The sequence below is a fragment of the Apteryx rowi genome, unplaced genomic scaffold (genome assembly GCF_003343035.1).
Source record: "Apteryx rowi isolate R43461 unplaced genomic scaffold, aptRow1 scaffold_50, whole genome shotgun sequence".
NCBI classification, from domain to species: Eukaryota; Metazoa; Chordata; class Aves; order Apterygiformes; family Apterygidae; genus Apteryx; species Apteryx rowi.
Window position 1 is genome coordinate 3,225,831 of NW_020450761.1, and position 18,923 is coordinate 3,244,753.

The following is an 18,923-nucleotide window of genomic DNA, read 5'->3' on the forward strand; positions in this document are numbered from 1 at the left end:
TTCGTGTGGGGGGCTATGAAAGGGATGCAGTGGTGGAACCAGAGGAATCTCCCATCGCTCTTATTGTAAAATATTTTGATACAATGCACTGAGTGTACTGCCAAGCTCTTGGAGTGTGACTGTGTCTTCAGCTGTGACTGTGAAAATGCTGTGGAATTTTGGCTTATTGCAGATTTTTACAGAGCTGCCTGGTAGTTTTTTTGCTCTTTCGTGCRTGCTATACTTTTAATTTATGCCTTTGAGACAATATACCAGGCTTGTAATCTAGCATTCTGTGTTTGCTAACACCTTCCGTGATTGGCAGTCCTTGCCAGTGACTAGCTAGTAAATGTGATACTTTTAAATACTGTTTTTACAGAAAATAACAGTCCTCCAATAGCAGTGGCTGGTCCTGATAAGGAATTAACTTTTCCAGTAGAAAGTACTACCCTGGATGGAAGCAAAAGTCAAGATGACCAAGGCATTGTCTTCTATCTTTGGGAAAATATCAGGTATTAGAGGAATTCCGCTAATCTCAGTAAAGGGAACAAAATGAAAGTGCTTAGTTTCCAGAGCGTCTGGCATGTCTGTGTTGGGTGGTGCACTGTTTGCGAACTGCTTTGAGTCTCCTCCTTCCCAGGTGGTGGTAGGGATGGAGAGCAAAGAGAATCAGCATGAAGAATTTAAGCAGGGTAGATGCTGACTGAAAATTCTCCTTCTGCTTTGAACTGTATGTTGGCAATTTTCTGTATGCTTACAAAGGCGAGTTTCATGGAGTAGTATCATTGTATGTGGTCAGCAAGGAGAGATTGCTGTCTGCTGCTTTCCTTTTGCTCCTCCTTACCATCCATAAAGATTTTGAGAAAGAAATGTGCTGGACTTCCCAGGTGCCATCTCAGAATAGTGGCTCATGGATGTCACAGGACAAGTGTTGCTTATGATGCAAGATGGGAATTCTAAATTCAATTTGGAAAGCTTAGGAGATTTCTACTTATGTTTTGCACTGTGTCATCTCGAGGCAAACTGCTATGAAGATATTGTATGAGGAAATGACAGGAACTTGCATGTCTCACATTGAAAAAGTAAATAACAGGCTTGTGTACACTCCTGTAGTACACAAAGTTCTCCCATCAGTGCTTAGAACTTGGCTTTCTCAGTCACTTTTATTTGTTGAATAATAAAGGAAATTCATAATCCATTTAGCCTAAGCCTCAGTAGTATTGTAAACTGGACTATTTTTAAATTGAAATAGTTGATGACTTAAAGTTCCCCTGAATGATGACTGAAAATGCTTTACAAAAGCTTGTAATTGTATGTTTACATGCCAGACTAACTGATCCTTAATGAAAAAACAGGATATTAGCCCATGCAGCTATCATATCAGTGGTACAGGAAGAGGTTTGCTGGCACCCTGTATATGCCGTAAGCGGCTCTTGGAGCAATAGTGTTTGTATGTTCCAGAGAAATAGTACAGCAAGGACGTGGAACTCCTTGCGGGGGCATTTTCTGCTCTTTTCATAACTGGATATGTGATGCTGGGAGGTTTTGAATGTCTTAATTACCCTTGAAAAAGATGGAATTCTGAATTCTCTGGACTAAACTCGTGTCTTCAATAATTCTTTTACTATCAGTGCTTATAGCAGTGGTAGAACCATGATATCCATAAAAGCAAATGGTATGAGTGATGCTGCTGAGGGAAGAATTTGGCTGGCTGTCCATGATTATTTTTCCTGACATGTTTTGTTTCAGTGGCCCCAGCTCTGTACRGATGGAAAATGGTGACAAAGCAATAGCAACCGTGACTGGTCTTCAGGTTGGTACCTATCGCTTCAGGCTGACAGTAAAAGATCAACAGGGATTAAGCAGTGCATCTGTGCTCTCTATTACTGTGAAGGAAGGTAAGTCTAATTGCTGCTACTTAGCATGTGTTAGGCAACTTGCCAGTTAACTCAGTTACTGACAAAATGCAAAGAAAACTAGAACAGAAATGGAAAAAATATTTGTTGTCATGTTTCAAGGATATTCAAGAAGTTACTGCTGCTTTGTAATAAAGAAGTATTATGAGTGGCAGTGATAGGATTACTTCACTTACTGTAGTGTTTTTTCAAGTTTTTTCAAATATATCCAGTATTAGCTGTAATAAAATGCTCCAAAGTATTGTTTTGACTGTGGTATGTTTCCTTCTTTAAGATATGTTTTCATTTTATTTTATTCTCAAAATGAAGCTTTGAGCAATAAAGCAATTTTACTGTAATATCCAAGAAATGAGGGCTCACAGTATACCAGTTTCACTTAGAAACGTAAAATAAGTACAGGTCTTAATGTTACTTGAGTTTGATACAGAGAAACAGTTTTGTTTTGCGTGCATGCTGTAGAAGATGCTGTAGAGTGACAATGCTGATTGTGCAAGAGGTACTGTCAGGAGTGACTTCTGATAGAGATTTCATAGCTTTTGACCTACATTGCACTCTGAAGTTTGCAGGTGGTGATAATCCAACCATCCTGTGCCCCATTTTGTTCCTTGGGGAATGATTTTAGCAATCTCCATGGGCCTGTGCCTTTTTTTTTTTTTTTTTTTTTTTTTTTGGAAGAGGATGGCCTAATCCATTTCACATCTTGTTTGGCCTTTTGTATTATATCTTGTTTTTTGAGGGAAGCAATGCACTCTGGCTCTCTAAATATGATACCTGTACCATTTATGAGATGATGCTAGAGCTGCCCTACAATCCTAGCTGCTGACTTTCTTGAAAAAATGCAGCTTTGTTTCTGCAGAATGAAACTGCAGAAACTGTGAAGCGAATGCATCTCGGTGAGGGAGCTGGACTTCATTTTTCCCATGTGCATCATTGATTGAACTATTCAGTTTGTTACCTGTCTGGTCAGAAACACCTGGCAACAACTCTGCCCAAGTGTCTCTCATGGCTTCATTTGTGCTGTGGAGTGTAGCCACAGTGCATATATACTGATTACAGTCACAGGCTCAATAAAAACACTCATTGCTCCAATAGCCAAGTTTAATCAGCTGGTTTACTGGGAAGAAACAAGGGGATCACTTGTCTCTTCAAGAAGTCTGTTCTCTTCTGGAGCACAAGAGTTGCAGCCAATAGAGCACATTGGAGACCTGCCCAAAATGGAATTATTTATAGAATGATTTATGTCCTACCTAACACCCAGACCAGTGAGGTATTTCATTCAGCATCACAGCTTCCTGGAGCTCTGTCTTTCCACTTACTTTCTAAACAAAAGTCAGTGATGATGTCAGATCTTGGCACAGAGGTTTCTTGAAAAATATTTTTTTCATGTTTCTTTGGCATTTGTTGGCCCGTACTTCTAATGCATGCTATAATTTCACTGCTAGCGGTGAGCAAAAGCATTTGGGGACTGTATTTACTCTTGGTTTCCTTAATACACTTGACTTAAATACAGGCATTATGAAAATTTAAGACCTTACACAAGCTTCTATTAGGTAGTGAGTGATGATTCTCAAGGAGAGAAGAGCCCAGTGTCATAGTCTCATTCCAGGCAGTGTTTGTAAGGCAGGCAGAAAGTCTTTTAGCTTAACTGAGAAAATCTGATCCATAAATTACTGTGAGACTGTAAATAGAGCACCCCACAATGCTTTTTGTGCAAGATCTTTCTGAATGGTACCTCTTGCTGATATTCTTCTCATGGTGCAGTTCTGCTTTTGTCAGCCTGTAGCCAAATTTGCTATACCCACACATCCTTTCCCTGTACCTTTGACATGAGGTTCTTGTGTTATGGTCTGTAATTGTCAGGTAGAGAACTGCAGTTAGATTTGTAACGTGGACAAACTATGTGGGTGTATCAGCAATGGCATGTCACATCTCGCATGTTTTGAAAGCAAACCCTTCTCCTCCACTGTTTTTATGGCTAGAAAACAACAGTCCACCCCGGGCACATGCTGGTGGGAAGCATGTTCTGGTGCTTCCCAATAACTCTGTTACCTTGGATGGCTCAAGGTCTGCTGATGACCAGGGGATTGTGTCATATTTGTGGATTCGGGATGGTCAGAGCCCAGCGGCTGGGGTAAGTTTCTTGAAGGCTTTAACTGGAGTCAAATTTAGCTCTTCTCATGCATGTAGCTTCACTGCAGTAGGGCCAGCAGGTATGACTCATGAGAAGCTATGAGGGTTGGTGTTTGGTTCTGGTTTGTCTCCCCAGGTTTCTCTAATGTTTTGGTTCAAGGGGCTTGTGGTGCTTTAAGTACAGCTACAGAATATGTTTAGTCAGGAGGACTGCAGCAGTCTGGTCTTAGCTGGGAAAGACTTGAAGTAGAAGAATTCAAGATGTAGCCTTTAATAAGTAATTGGCAATAGTACAAGCCAATACATTTGAGAGAATATCATCTGAAATCTAGATACCCCAAAGGAGGAAGGTCCTGACAAAGCAAGAAGTGCTTGTAAAGACTGAGGAATAATGTCTGGTACCAGATGAGGCAGAACTTGCAGTGTGTTATGATGATAAAAATGGTGTTTGGTGCTGGATAAATAGATATTTTGCCTCACAGACCAGGGAATAGTCTGGGCTATTAGGGCAGTGGTGAGTCTGCTCTCTGGGTGTGAGCAGACCGCTGAATTACTCCAGTGTAAACTTCAGTTTATGTCAGTTACTAACACTGTGATAGCAGTGCCCATCCAGTCAGTGTTGCTGACTGATCTTCACAGTCAGAAACATGGCAGCAAGTTGGCAAGAACTGAGAAAGGAGAAATAGCAAAACGATAACAGGGCTTCTAGAAACAACTTATGTGAGAATATGAAAAGGACTAAAGAGCTTAACGATAGCTGGCAGAGATGATAGTTGGAAATAAACTCCAAGGAACATAAATAATTTAGGATGTAAGAAAGCAGAACCGAGGATACTGGAGTAAAACAGAGAAATAAAAACCTAACTATGTCTCAGATTTTTCAAGCAGATGAGTACTTGTATATGTCAGCTGTTTTGTCTGAAGCTTTTTTTATGGAAGGCGTCTACACTGTGCAGACATCCTCATTAACTCCCATTTCTAAATTTGCATTGCTCTGTTGAAAACTGTGGGTAGGGATTTATTCAGGAATGCCATTCTTCATATTGGTCCCAAAAGCCAAAGCAAAAAGTCATGTCAGATACCTGACCTGATAGTCACACCTGCAATTTCATCTGAGGGTGTAACCATTGTGGTGTCTTGTTTTTGCAGGATGTGATATGTGGTTCAGACCATGAAGCAGTACTGCAGCTCACCAATCTGGTGGAAGGAATCTATACTTTTCACTTGAAAGTGACGGATGCCAAAGGAGACTCAGATATTGACACCGCTACTGTTGAAGTGTGGCCTGGTATGACAATTAAAAGGTCATCTACAAGTTGCGAATACCTCATCTTCGTTCTCCTTTTAATTTACTTATTTATTTTAATGTTGACAAGATTCTGTCAGGTTAAAACAGAAAACAACCAAATGGGTCTTTCTCCTTCTACCTTCATATCGTTGTTTTTGATAGGCCTGAGCGTGTAGAACCAGCTGTGCTGAGATTCTTCTCTCCCACCAATTACAACTGTTGCATTGCTGGAAGTGTATAGATATATGAAAATCATGCTTCCTAGTTAATATTTTCATTAGTTGTTTTCTTCATTCCTTGTTGCTGACTGTTTCTTTTTTCTGGCTGCTAATCAGGTTGGCCTATGGAAAGAGGCGGGAGCTAACATTGAAAAGGCTTCAACAGAGACCTGATTAATTCTCCCCAGCTTGTACTGATCCACTGTGTACTTGACTAGGATTTCTTTTGGTCTTTTTGCCATCTAATGATATAATGAGGGTGACTTTTTTTTTTCCTTCAGTTATGCTTTCTGCTTGTGATGCTCTAGTTGAGCATAAGTTTGGTGTTGATTTGATTGATGTTTGATTGTGTAAAGTGTTTCAAGTCTGTTTCTTCCTTTCATTCTGAAGGACAAAACCAAACCCAAATGACTTTCTAGGTTTTTAAATTTGGCTTTTCATTGTTTGTTATTGCTCATATATACTGTTTTTAAGTGTGGGATAAATGGCTGTGTAATAGAAGCACAAGTTGAGGTTTCAGGAAATATGGCTCGGAAATCATGGCTCTGTAATAGATTTCTTGTTTGTCTGATTCCTGGATAATGGTTTTATTTCTGCTCCTCACTTTCTTTTTGAATGTAGTCAGGGTAATTGGGTCAGGCTCTCACTGGATATCTGCGAAGCTTGTTTTGTTTGCAAACTACTCTAGAAGTGCAAGTATTATTATTTAAGAGAATCCTTCATTTTTGGTGCTAAACATATTTGATATTTCTCAAACTGTCCATCCTCATTTGAACTCATTCATACAGTTGCATACTACCATGTGGGTCCACCTTTGCATCCCTTCCCCTGGTTGGTAGCCAGTGGCAGATCACTTACAGAGGAGTTAAGAACTGGACTCACCTAGTGTTCTGACCTTAAGATGGCAGCATTTAAGGGAACTGATGTTGCTATTATGTGTAAACATCTGATAATGGCCTGAAGCACACAGTGAAATGCTTTTTTTCCAGGTGTTAAGAGAGCAAACCAGTTTTTAGGACCCACTAAGCTTGTTTCAGAGGGAATGTGAGAATATAGGCCGAGCACTTCTTTTTGTAACAGCACAGAAGGATTTGATTATGAGAGTTATGGGTCCTGTGCAGGAAAACATAATTTTAGTAAATGCTTTGAGTACTGCATATTGTCTTCAGTCAGTACTGAACAATTTGCCAGGCTCTGAAAGCATAGCATGTTCTTCTTCTGTCAGATCCCAAAAAAAATGGTCTGGTGGAGCTGATTCTGCAGGTTGGAGTGGGACAGCTGAGTGAACAGCAGAAGGACACCCTGGTGAGACAGCTGGCTGTGCTGCTGAATGTTTTGGATTCAGATATCAAAGTTCAGAAGATACAAGCCTACTCAGATATAAGGTACAAAGATACCCTGCTGTGCCAGGAAGATTTGCGATTCTCCTTTGCTTTTCCATAGCTCATAATTAGTTGCAAAATCATGTGGAAAAGATTACAAAAATTGTTATAGCTCTCTAAAGTATATGTTATAAGAGGTGAATTTCTTCTGCAGTGGCAGAAAACTGCAGTAAGCTCTCTGGAGCTCTGGGACATGGAACTGAAGTTTTTTATTTAAAAAGAAAAAATCCACTTTGTATATACTCTCCCCCCCCCCCAAAGAAAATGCATGTATTTATTTCAGTGTCTTTGTTCCATATACTGCTGTTCTTCCCAAAGGCTAGCTGGAGCAAGACAGATAGCCTTTCTCATAGTGAAACAAGTATTATATTTCAAAATAAGGTTCCAGCTGTATCTGATCAAAMTTGTCCTATTCCCGTTTTGCTCTTCTTCCTCCCTAAGGTTTCAATATTCTAAGTACATTATATGTTTGGGTTTTTTTCCCCCCAGTTAGCACTGGGGATTGAATCCATTAGGTGGCTGATGACAAGAATGCTTTTTTGTAGAGAAGCGGATATGCCTAAGTGACAGACTTGCAGTAGAAGGCTGTACACAGCCAGAGAGACTTCTCGGCATGATTGATGGAACCTGTTGACATGAGTTATCTTTAAATTACTTCTTGTTAACTGATTGGTAATTTAAAAACCATTTTGTTGTCTATTCAGCTCTCCAGGCACCTCCTGAAATTCAAAAATAAGTAATTTAGAAAGTCCAGTGTTCATAACTGTGATATTTTTAATCACAGCTTTCAATTACTGCTTTTCAGCTAAACGATGTTTCCTCAAGCATCTAACACAGGATGAGAGCAACACCACCCAACATAAAAAAAAAAAACAAACCTCCCACATGAAGTTCTCTCTGGCTCTCTTGCTTCTGAGCTTTTCCTCCTCTTGAACTCAGTTTTCTAAGCTTACTCCTACTGCTTCAGAGTGCTTTGTGCCAGATTCTGGATGTTTGTGGGGAAAGCAAGTGTTGCATGTGTGCTTATCTTATCAAAGTAAGAGTCAGGAAGATCATGGAGGGAATTATGCTTCCTGTTCTCTTCACCTTCTTTCCGTGAAACTGAGGAGTCAGAGAGCTGCTGATGCTCCTGGCTCAGGATGAGGTACAGTAGCTGTGGCATTCGGATAGATTTGACTGATTCAGGGATAAGGTTCCCTATCTGTAGCTATAGTGACATTTGCTTTCCAGAAACAAACAAAGCAAAGGCTGTAAACTGAATGCCTGGTGAAACCGAGCCTTGACAGTGGTCCTGACCTTTGCCATTCCCTCTGCAGCACGGCAGTTGTTTTCTATGTGCAGAATGGGCATCCTTCCAAGGTGATCAAGGCGTCTGATGTCTCCCGGACTCTGCATGTGCAGCTTTTGAAAGAGAAGGCTGACTTTCTGCTTTTTAAAGTTCTACGGGTTGACACTGCTGGTATGTTCTGGATAGTGCTTCCTCCTCTTTGAACTTTGCAAGCATTTGGTTAACACAGCAACCCAGAAAAAGCGTAAGGGRGCCTTCTGTCTGCCATCTGGTGTCTGGGCTTGGATTCATCTTTCTGAAAGATGGCACTGAGGACAATGCTTAAAATGCCCATTCATTTTTGATGAACTAATGCCATTGCTTGTGTTCTTTTAAAAGATGTGCTTTTGCCTGCTCTTACAGATGATGGCTTATCTGTTCTGCATCAGGAGGAMGCTTTCAGTCCTGGAGAATGAGGAGAAAGATACCCTAATCATGCATGGTCTTATGTTGGAAGATGCACAAAACTTATTATAGCAAAAATATAGAAATGGTTTCGTGCCCCTGGTTCCTTCAAGGCTTTAGTGTCYGATAATAGGCTTGTAATGTGATTTGTTTTTATCTGTGCAATCAAAATAGTCATGTTACCACTGTGTTATAACCCAGGCCTCTAATGAGGTTATTTCCAGTGTAAAAAGGCCCCTAGAGTTTCTTTATAATGAGAATTTTTTTGTTGTTGTTTTTAACAAGGATGTTTGAACTTCTAAGACTAGCCTTATATTAAACTGCACTAATAATATGAACACTCTAGGATACTCGGATATTAGATAGGACTTTATCATCATTTAAAATCAGGAGATGATGATTCAAATGCAAACAGAGTGAATAAAATAGTCATCAACCTTCTGTAGCAAATTCTGTTGAAGATGACTGCTTTATTGTAAATGTGCTTGGATTACCAAAATCTGCCTTACTATTTTTCTCAATATAGTAAATCTACTACCCTAAGTTTTAAGAGGAATACACTTTTATTTTATTCTAAAAGGCCACATCGATCTAGCAACAGCTACTGTTGTCATTGTTTAGAGAATGTAAATGCTCTGGCCTTACATGCTGTAATTCAGTTTTGAAGTATTTAATACAACAATTTTAATTATTGGTGTGATGCTTTTCATGATAGAACCTGAGAACATTCATAATTCTCAGTTCTCAGGTACTTTAGAAGTTTTTACAAATACGTCATAAAGAAATGAGCAGGCCTGAACTCCGCAGCTTCCATTCATCTTTATTTGCGGCTGAAATAAGCTGTTCTTAATTTGCATACAAGTTTGGTATTGTTGTATGTTGTATAAGATATTTTCATCTTTCTGTTCACAGCCAGCAGTGTGTTGAACTGTAGATCACTTTAAAACCTAACGCCAAAGGAAAGGGGGATTGAAAAGATTGGAAGGTGTTAAATTAGATGCTCTGTCACCAATCTGGTCCCACCATAGGAGGATGCATGGCAAGTTGTCCATTTATACAACTGACCGATGTTTGTTTTGTTCTTAGCCTGTCTTTTAAAATGCTCTGGGCATGGACACTGTGACCCCATAACAAAGCGTTGCATTTGCTACCAGCTGTGGATGGAAAATGTGATTCACCGTTACCTAAATGATGGAGAGAGCAATTGTGGTGAGTTTGGAGGCTGTTGTGGGATGTATTCCGAGAGCCTTTCATCTTTTTGTGAGTCTGTCAATTATTTCCTATTAGAATGGGGATACTTATGAGGTGGATGCAGAGAGAAGATTAGCTACATTTTTCTATAGAAAAGTTGAATAACATCTTGAAATGATAAAGTCTTTAAAATATCCCTTATTTTAAATATTTTAAAAGTTTTATTTTTTAAAAATTCTATCATTGTTTGGGGGGAGGGGGGATTAAAAATGTTGACTACCATGGAAGAGATCATGAGACAGCTTGGGGCCAGATGGAAGGAGTTTGACAGTGTGTGCATTGCAAAGTTTTTGGGTAGTGTTCATCTGATTTTTCCAGAGCTGAAGAATAAGTGACACCTTGTATTCTCCAAGTGGGTGTTTGATATGTCAGTGCTAGGAGAATGGTCTGACCTAAAGAAACAAAACACCCATGGTCTGAGCTAACCAATACAGTCAACTTTAAAACCTCAGCTTCTTAGCTTAATCATTTCCACCATTTCTTTCAGGGTGCCTGTCACACCTGGGAAATGCAGTTTAGCTTCCCCAGCTTAATCATGTCTACATTCTGCTGTTTAGCACACCTATCAAACCAGTTAAGCCAACTTGGCATTGTATGGACACTCTATTTCAAATATTTAATAGCTTTAGCTTAACTAAGTTGATCTTCTACTTAAGCCAAAATCAAGCTGAACTTTTAGTACCAGGCAGACTTGGAGACACTTTGCCAAGCAATACAGTAGTCTTCAAGTAATTCTGTAGAAACTGATAAGAAGTGGGGTGCCAATTGCCACAAGCCATTAAGTGACAGTGGGCCTTATGTCTGTATGTTATTGAGCAAAGATCATCAACCAAACAAAATGGGACAGTGGAGTCTAARCCTGAGGCTGGGGCCTCCTGCAGCCCTGCTCTGTTGTACATAGGGTTGTACACACATGCATTGCACATATTGTAAATAATAACAGCACCCCAGAACTGAGTATATTGAAGTGGGAGTTTCACATTATTGCATCTCACTGAATCAATCTCCTGTTTTTCTTGATGTACAAATGAAAGCATGCAAATAAAACAATCTGTCACTAATCAGCTGCTCTTGCAGAGCGCCCTTAAAATGCCAGACAGAGGATATGCTTATGTTTACTTCAGTCATCATTCGCTGGGCCCTCTTGACTTTCAGATCCCATGCAGACTTCAACTCTCTTGGGGTAGCAAAAGGCATAGGGATGGGAGAAAAGTTTCTTTACCACTTGTGTGTATCTGATCTGGAAGCTTAAAAATACTCAGAGATTCTTGTGAGAATATGAAGGTGCTAAGTTCTCCCAAGTTCCTGTTGACACTCCCTCTTCCCCCAGATCAGTTATTCTAATGCGGCTGCATTAGAAATGTTTGTATTGATGTTGCTTTACAAAGCACTGCGTTTCTTTTTCAGAATGGAGCATACTCTATGTGACTGTGTCCGCTTTTATTTTGTTTGTGGTCACAATAGGGCTTGCCTGGTTCTGCATCTGCTGCTACAAAAGGTACATGATTTGCATTTCTTTTTGATGAGGTATATGCAAGAACTGCACACAGCTTCACATTTTAGTCCGGTCCTTAGTACTGAAACACTTGACTCTTTTCAGACACTTGAGGAACCTTATGTAGATATTTTTGTATAGATAAACTTTTGTTGAAAAAAGTGATATCTGTCTGTGGCTCTGTATGCTCTTTTGCATTTCAAAAGTAAAAGCCACTGCTGAAGTATCCTTCATCTTACTAGATAATTTATTTCAAAATGCTGAGTGTATCCTGCAGATCTTCATGATCTCCCATTGAGTCCTCCAGGTCCCCCATGCTAAGAGAAAAGAGGTTTGCCCTGAAGGTCACTGAAGTAGGAGATTTCTAGGCCATGGGAAGGGAGCTGGCCCTGACCTGTTGCTTTTCTTGGACAGTAAAGGTGGACACGTGAGCTGCATCCGGCTGGCAGGCAAGGAGCACACCAACAATCTCTGTCTCACAAACTTCTTACTTCCAGACAGTTTTACCTGCCACTGTCTGTCTTGTTCCCTGCCCTCCTTGCCCCCCATCTTGTTATCTTTCCTTGCAGTCCTCTTTCAAATGACAAGCCTGTGCAAGCTCTGTCACTAGAGCAAGTGTTTTGCTGCTGCTCAAAAAGCCCAGCAAAGAGGCAGTATGTTCAGATGTCAGCATAAATTAAATGCTATCAAAATCTTCCTGGATTTTTAACTTTGTGTAGGGTGTCTTTACAGCGTGTAAAAGATAGTGTATGAAATGCACAGGAGCTGGTACTTTCCTTTTTATGAGTAAAGGAACAGTGGTGTTGGTAGAAATGTTTAAAAGGAAAAGTATTCCACATCAGTGTGGGGTGGGATTTGATGAGAAAGGAACTGTTTGTAGGGTTCAGCTGCTTCTGTGGCTTTGCCAAAGTGTGAAGGGCCAGTGGATCTGGATACATGGGGGGGAAGAAGAAGAGAAAAAAAAAAAAGGGGGGGAGGAAAAAAAAAGAGAGGAAAATGCTCCACAGGGAAGAATGGTAAGATGCCCTTTGCCCTGTGGAAGTTACCAAAAAAAAAAAAGTGGCAGTCCAAGATTTGGCTGGCGTTTGGGGGTTTTGAATGCCTCATTGACTTGCCAAATGAAATCTATTTTTCAAAAGAGTGTAGAAGGGAAGCCAGGTGGCTGGCTGTTGCTGTAGTGTCAGCTGAGTGGTAGGTGCTTCTCAAACATAAAAGCTGTGTCTGAACTGTGGGATCTGGAAGTGCTTCTCTAGACATTGCTAGAGAATCAGTCCCTGCCTTGGAGAACTGGAGAAGAGCAAATTTTAAAAAAAAAGAAGAAAAAAAAAAAAAAAAAAAGAAAAGAAAAAAAAGGAGGGGGAGCTTTGGAAAGGAGAGCCAGGAAAATGCCTGAGGAGTAACAGCATGTTCTGGGAGGTGCCCCCTTGGTTGCATGTGTTAACGGTCCTTCTTTCTGCCCTGCAATCCTTTGTTCTGTCCCTCCATTCAATACAACAGTTCTGTCTCTTCTCCTAGCTCCAGATCTTCTCCTTTCTCTACAAATGAACAGTCGAGTAATTCCTGCAGACAGCTGAAACTGGACCATGGAGATGATGGTGTTTGTAGCATTATAGAAGTGAAGGCTGAGGAAGTATTTAAATGAGGAAAGAATAGATGGGCTTTTTGCTTACAGACCAGTAGGGCTTTGCCTCCCCATATGTATGAGGGACTAATCTTCATTTTTGACTGGTCTTCCCTGTAAACATAACCAGTCAGGTTCCATTAAAATCTCTTTATTTAAAAAAAAAAAAAATCTGAGTCTAACCAGTTCTTGCAGAAATTTTATCTGGAACCAAATGAATGTCTGGCTTGTGTCTAATTAGTGTGTTGAAACTGAACAAACTGAGGTCCTGTGGCCTAGGAAAGCAAGCCAATGGTGCTTGCTTTCTTCACCTTTGCATATTGGGGGGGAGGGGGGAAGATATCCTCTGATCCAGATTGTGCTACTACTTTAAACAAGGATAAAGTGGAACAACTCTTTTGGAGTGGAGGTGAGGAAGCAAAATGAGGTTTTGTCTTTGTACATGGGGTACGTAGCTATGTGTATGAAGAAAGAGAGGGAATACACATTATATGTGTATATGAGAACTAAATATCCTTGTCATAACTTTCTTTTTAGCAGAAAGAGGACAAAGATAAGAAAGAAAACCAAATACACCATTCTAGATAACATAGATGAGCAGGAGAGAATGGAGCTACGACCCAAGTATGGTGAGAGCTATCTGTTTCAATTGGGATTACTTTAGGTAGTGAATTTTTCAAGCAGGAGCTCATCCACTAAGTTTACAGRCAGTGTATTTGAATTGATGCCTGTGGTGTAGAGGAGCCCAGAAGCGGGACTACAAGGATGGAGAAGATAGAGGCAAGCATAGCTTGGTGAAATGATTGGGGGTGATCTACTTTTCTTGCTTTAGGTCCTGGGCTCAGCCACTGCTTTTTTGTTAATTTTAAAACACGTAATTGTCCCACAGACTTTCTCCATGTAAACACCTCCTCCCTGATTCTTCTCCCTTTCCTTAAATTTAGAACTGTTGTTTTAATTGGTGCACATCAATTCCCACTGGTCCATAAGTGCTCACTTAAACATCAGCGGACTGGGCCACTACCCTCTATATATTTGTTGATTTACCTTAGTTTCAACTAGTTTAGCAGGGGAAATATTGGAATCCAGTGGAAGAAAATCATCCCGAGTAACTGCTGTCTTAAAAAGAAAGAAGTAACACTTCTATAGAAACCATGACCTTTTGCTGTCAGTCACTTCAATCAGATAGCTGAGTGGACAGATTAATTTCTAGATTCAGGCTATTAGAAGGGGGCTAGCTATGTGCTAAGATCCTCTAATTGTCCTTGATTTAAATACACACGTTCACATTTCAGAGCYGTAAACTGATGGGCCTGCAGTGAGGTTAGAAGAGTATCCAGCTAACAGTATTGGTACCTACAAGGCCAGTCTTTGATATGGGTGGTGGTAGTGATGCAGGCTGCTRTGCTGGACAGCTGAGGATATTTTCACGTTTTGCATGCCACAGAGAGGAGTAGATATTTAAATTGTAAATAAAATTAAATCTTTCTAACAACCTTGTTTTGCTTGTTTATTGTCAGGTATAAAACACAGAAGTACAGAACACAATTCCAGTCTGATGGTCTCTGAATCAGAGTTTGACAGTGATCAGGACACTATCTTCAGCAGAGAAAAGATTGAAAGAGAGAATCCCAAAACCCTCATGAATGGATCCATCAGAAATGGAGTTTCCTTCAGCTACAGCTCCAAAGACAGATAACTGAATGAGGGTAAAAGCACAGGAGACGTTGGTCCAACACACCCAAAAAAGTTGTTCCACCTCCTTGTTTTTCCAAAATCAAAAGCTTCCTAAAATATCAACTAATTGCAGATGAAAGGGTAAATTTGTAGCACAGTGGAGGGAGGGAAAGAGAGGATTAGATGGACAACTAACTCCTGTTGTCACCACTATAGGGACAAGGAAAAGCACGTTTAATTTCTTGCATGTTCAGTACTGAATGTTTGTTTAAACTTCAGAAGGCCTTTTCTCCTGTATTAAAACAGTGCGTTGCTGCTACAAGATTAGCCAGGGCTGTTACTCTACTAACAACAATGACTTTGAGATACATGTAAATTGTGTCCTGTGCTCCTATCCCTTTCTCAAAGGAGCAGATTATGTGATAATGAAGCTGACCTGAAACAGCTAAAGCCAATATATATAATTTCCCCTACATCTATAGAGAGGAATATGTGACTACAGACGCCATCATTCTGTTTTCAAGGCAGGTGCACAAAGAGGGAGCATTTTTAGTGCATTATATTTATCTCTGAGTATGTCTTGTGACTTCCTGTTCTAGGGTAGTGCTCATCAGATGGGAATGTCTCTGTTTTTAAAGGAAGTTTTCAATTTAGCAGTTGCATTTAATCAGCTGTGAACTAACATGATACATCTGTGTCCTGTAGGATGCAGTGTTCCCTGCACTTGCAGAGCAAGTTCAATGTCTGCAGGGAGGTCCAGCCTTGGGTTGCTTCTGTAATGATGAAGGTGCTTCTGCTCACTCTGGACCCTGCCATGTCCAGCGAGTAACCTGCAGCAGAGAGGCAGGGAGGACTCAGTGTCATGTGCTTTCTGCAATGGTTTGAGCATCCTAAATAACCTTTTGTTTAGAGAGCACTTTCAAGGAGCTCAGGACCTTGTAAGACTGAGGCTCAGCTGAGATGAGTTTAAATCTGTCAGCTCCAGTGCTCAATTAAAGTAGAATGTGCCAGGCCTTTGCAAAATAACATGCTTGTGGCAAAGTACCCTGTGTGGAGCAGGAGGTTTGACACCTGCCTCCCCCACCATGGGAACTGGCAGTGAGGAAGATACTAGCTTGAACATTAGATTGCTTTGTTCCCTCTGTAGTTATTCACTAGTTAGATGTGTTGGCCCAGAAGAGATCTCTTGAGGTGTTTAGGAAGGGTAGGAGTGTTTGAGTCCTGATGTTGCTGTTCTTGCTCACGATCTGGATAATTTCCCTGTGGCTGGGTCGTTAGGCTCTAAAGCCATGTCCCCAGTACTGTTCTTGAAATCCCACACCAAAGACCTGGGTTATATGTAGGCCTCACTGCCTCTAGGGGCATCTGCTTCTGTGGTGCTTTCTGGCCACTACGCCAGCCTTTTCTGGGCGTCCTGACATGTTACAGGTCTTGGGCAGGGGTGGGCTGAGCTGGAAGAATGGTGTGTTTTGGTGGGGAAAAAAAAGTCCTTTGGGAGCATTTCAGAGGTTTTTTTTTTAAAAAAAAAAAAAAAAAAGAGGAGAACCCATTAATAGAGAAAGTTAGAGCAGTATAGTGTCCGTGCAGAGACTGTGGGGTGAGATCAGAAGGGTTGAGGGGCAGGGCATATCCCACTGCCATCATGGGGAATAGTTTGATGGAGAATTTTGGTGCTTTCCCTACCTTTCACAGACAGCAGCCACAAAAGTGGTTGGGCTGAACATTGTGGCTTTTGTGCTTCTCTCTTATTAATGGAGTTGGGCAAATGTGTGAAGAACTAAYGAGGTTGGAAGGATTCGGTAGTCAGAAGCTGCAGCAACGTGGCATGCTTGTGGTTTGTGTTCACCCTGATTTCACGCCTTTGATTCCCAAGTGCAGCCAGCAACTGTCCATCAGTGTATTAATGCCCCACTGAGGAGTGTTTATCCTGTGCCCAGCGCTGCATTTCACTGGAGAGTTGAGTTTGGCTACAGGAATCATAGTGGTGGGCAGAGGCTGTGAAGAGCTAAACATGGGCTAAATCAATTGTTCTCCTTGTTTTCTCATGCCCTCTAGCAAGATGCAATATAGATGGTATGATTTATTTTACTTAGAAGAAAAGTTTTAACTCTATATTTTTAGGATATTTATTGAAAGAAATCTACTTTATCTCCCTCTCCCCCTTGAGTATATTGTTTTTTTTTACAGCTCAACCAATAAAAGTAACAGGTCAACTTCTGATCACTTTCAATATCTACGTAGATGTATTAGCACAATAATGCAAGGTTCACTTTGAAAGCATTCTTGAAGAAAGTTAAAGCCCACCCAAAATAGGCTATTTTTTTTTCTCTTCTTTTTAAATCAAAATTTTGGGCTTAATCTATTTTGTATAAATTCTCAAAATGTTTTAACAGGAGTTACACTCTTGGAAATGTGCACGGTCAAAACCAGAAATTATATGATCAACTACAGCTCTCTATCAGTCACACTGCCATTAATGCTTCTGCTGAATACTGTATCCAGTGTGCCTTTCGTCTATAAACTTGTCTTAGTACATATCGGTGCAGTCAGCAGCATCCTTCGATTTGTGAAGTCAGTCACTTGCGGTGTTGGTTTTATTTTACATTTTTAAAGCCTGGTGTTGAAGCTTAGGAGATGGTTTTGAATTAAACCACAAACATCATTTTTCAAACTGAAGAATGCAATTGTCTAGTAAAGAAAAAAACTTCAATTTTCTCAAACCTGTTCTCGATGCTGCAGAATTCCTGGTGTCATCTCTGCTCACACACACGTTGTGGGCTCAGATCTTCCAATCAGTGACAAGTTCATGTGCCATGAGAATATCTGCATAGTTTGCCTATGCGTTTCTCACTCTAGCAAGTAAGAAACATTAGACCAATTTGTTATTGCATAAGGCCTTAGCAAGTGGGGGTTGACTGCTTACTGAGTTTTTTTCTCAGATGACACTTTGACACTTTTATGGCTAGCAATATTTTGGTTAGAAGGTTTTGAATACTGAATATTGCCTGAATTTTTGAGCTGCTTCTAATTCTGCTGGTTTGCTTTTTCCATCTACTTGGAAGGAAAAAGAAAACAGGAAGGGGGTAATCTTAAAATAGTTGCTCTTGCATAATATCAGGCTTGCTATTAATATGAAACTTGCACAGAAGTTGAAAATAGTTTCTGGCTTTGTGAATTTGTGGTATCGGATGTTCGTGTCACTTGGCCAAGCATGATTTTGTCAGTAATTTAGGACTGAATATAGCAAGCCTTGTATCTTGAATTAGTGTAACTTCTATTTCTAGAAATGTTGCTTTCTTGGAGCATCTGTCAGGTCATATCCAGAATGAAAGGGCAAGAATATTAACTGTTACAATGCAAGTGCAATGGCAGAATTAAGAATTGCTGCTGGACTTCTGTTTTGGGTTATGATGGGTTTGAAGCAGGTTCTCAGTCCTTGTCTTTACTTACGTACTATGTTTTCATTTGTGTACAGTAAGAATGCTGGCAGCTTCTTTGTGAAATAGGGATGGGAATTTGCTTTTCTGAAAAGCAGAGGAGACCAGATGCAGTTCGTGTCATGTATGGCTCAAAGAGTCTGTTGAAAAAGCACACTAAATTCAGTTTGGCATTGGTAAGATACTGTCTCGCTTACAAGGTGAATGGTGTGCTGATACTTACAGTGCTTCATATTCTTGGTGTAAGCACTGAATTTTCACTTGCATCTTAGTTTTACATTTATAGATGCTGATGCACAAGAAGGGATTGGCCAGCTATATAAAAGGCAGCCTTTGTTTACATGTTTAAGCAAGGAGTATATTTAGGAGAAGCTTTCTTGTCATTCCTGCCCAAGGCTTTAAATAGGTTCAGTACTCAACACTGCTTGTATACGCAGTACAAAATTGCCCTGCTGCGACTAGGTCATCAGCTTGTCATTTTTAATTTCTTAACCAAAAGGCTATAGCAGTAGAATATGAACTTTACCTAGGCAAGCCTAAGAACCAAATCCAAAACCTCTGTCCTCTGGTTCAACTTTTTGTATTGAGTAGATTGCTGAGAAAATCAAGTAAAATGTGAATGGTCTAGTTGTAGGGGATTGCATATTTGGGGAGGGGGTAAAAAAGTATGCTTGTGTCATGTATAAGAATACATTTTCAACTGCCTCCAGTTAGGTGAAAGGAGCACTAGCAGCCTCCTGCTAGGTGCATCAGATACAGCTTCTCTTCAAGTATCTGTTTTGTGCTATCAGCTGCGT

General features: G+C 40.4%; 1 protein-coding gene across 1 annotated transcript in view; it reads left to right on the forward strand.

Annotated features, from left to right (window-relative positions):
* Positions 1-14,865, forward strand: part of KIAA0319 (KIAA0319 ortholog) — a 43,110-nt gene extending 28,245 nt beyond the window's left edge. The window contains exons 11-20 of the mRNA XM_026079849.1: positions 359-491; positions 1,729-1,877; positions 3,875-4,026; positions 5,175-5,313; positions 6,757-6,916; positions 8,230-8,372; positions 9,732-9,854; positions 11,304-11,394; positions 13,550-13,641; positions 14,533-14,865. Coding sequence (XP_025935634.1) covers positions 359-491; positions 1,729-1,877; positions 3,875-4,026; positions 5,175-5,313; positions 6,757-6,916; positions 8,230-8,372; positions 9,732-9,854; positions 11,304-11,394; positions 13,550-13,641; positions 14,533-14,711 — 1,361 coding nt within the window. The 3' untranslated portion in view covers positions 14,712-14,865. The remainder of the gene's footprint in view (positions 1-358; positions 492-1,728; positions 1,878-3,874; positions 4,027-5,174; positions 5,314-6,756; positions 6,917-8,229; positions 8,373-9,731; positions 9,855-11,303; positions 11,395-13,549; positions 13,642-14,532) is intronic.
* The last annotated feature ends 4,058 nt before the right edge of the window (positions 14,866-18,923 follow it).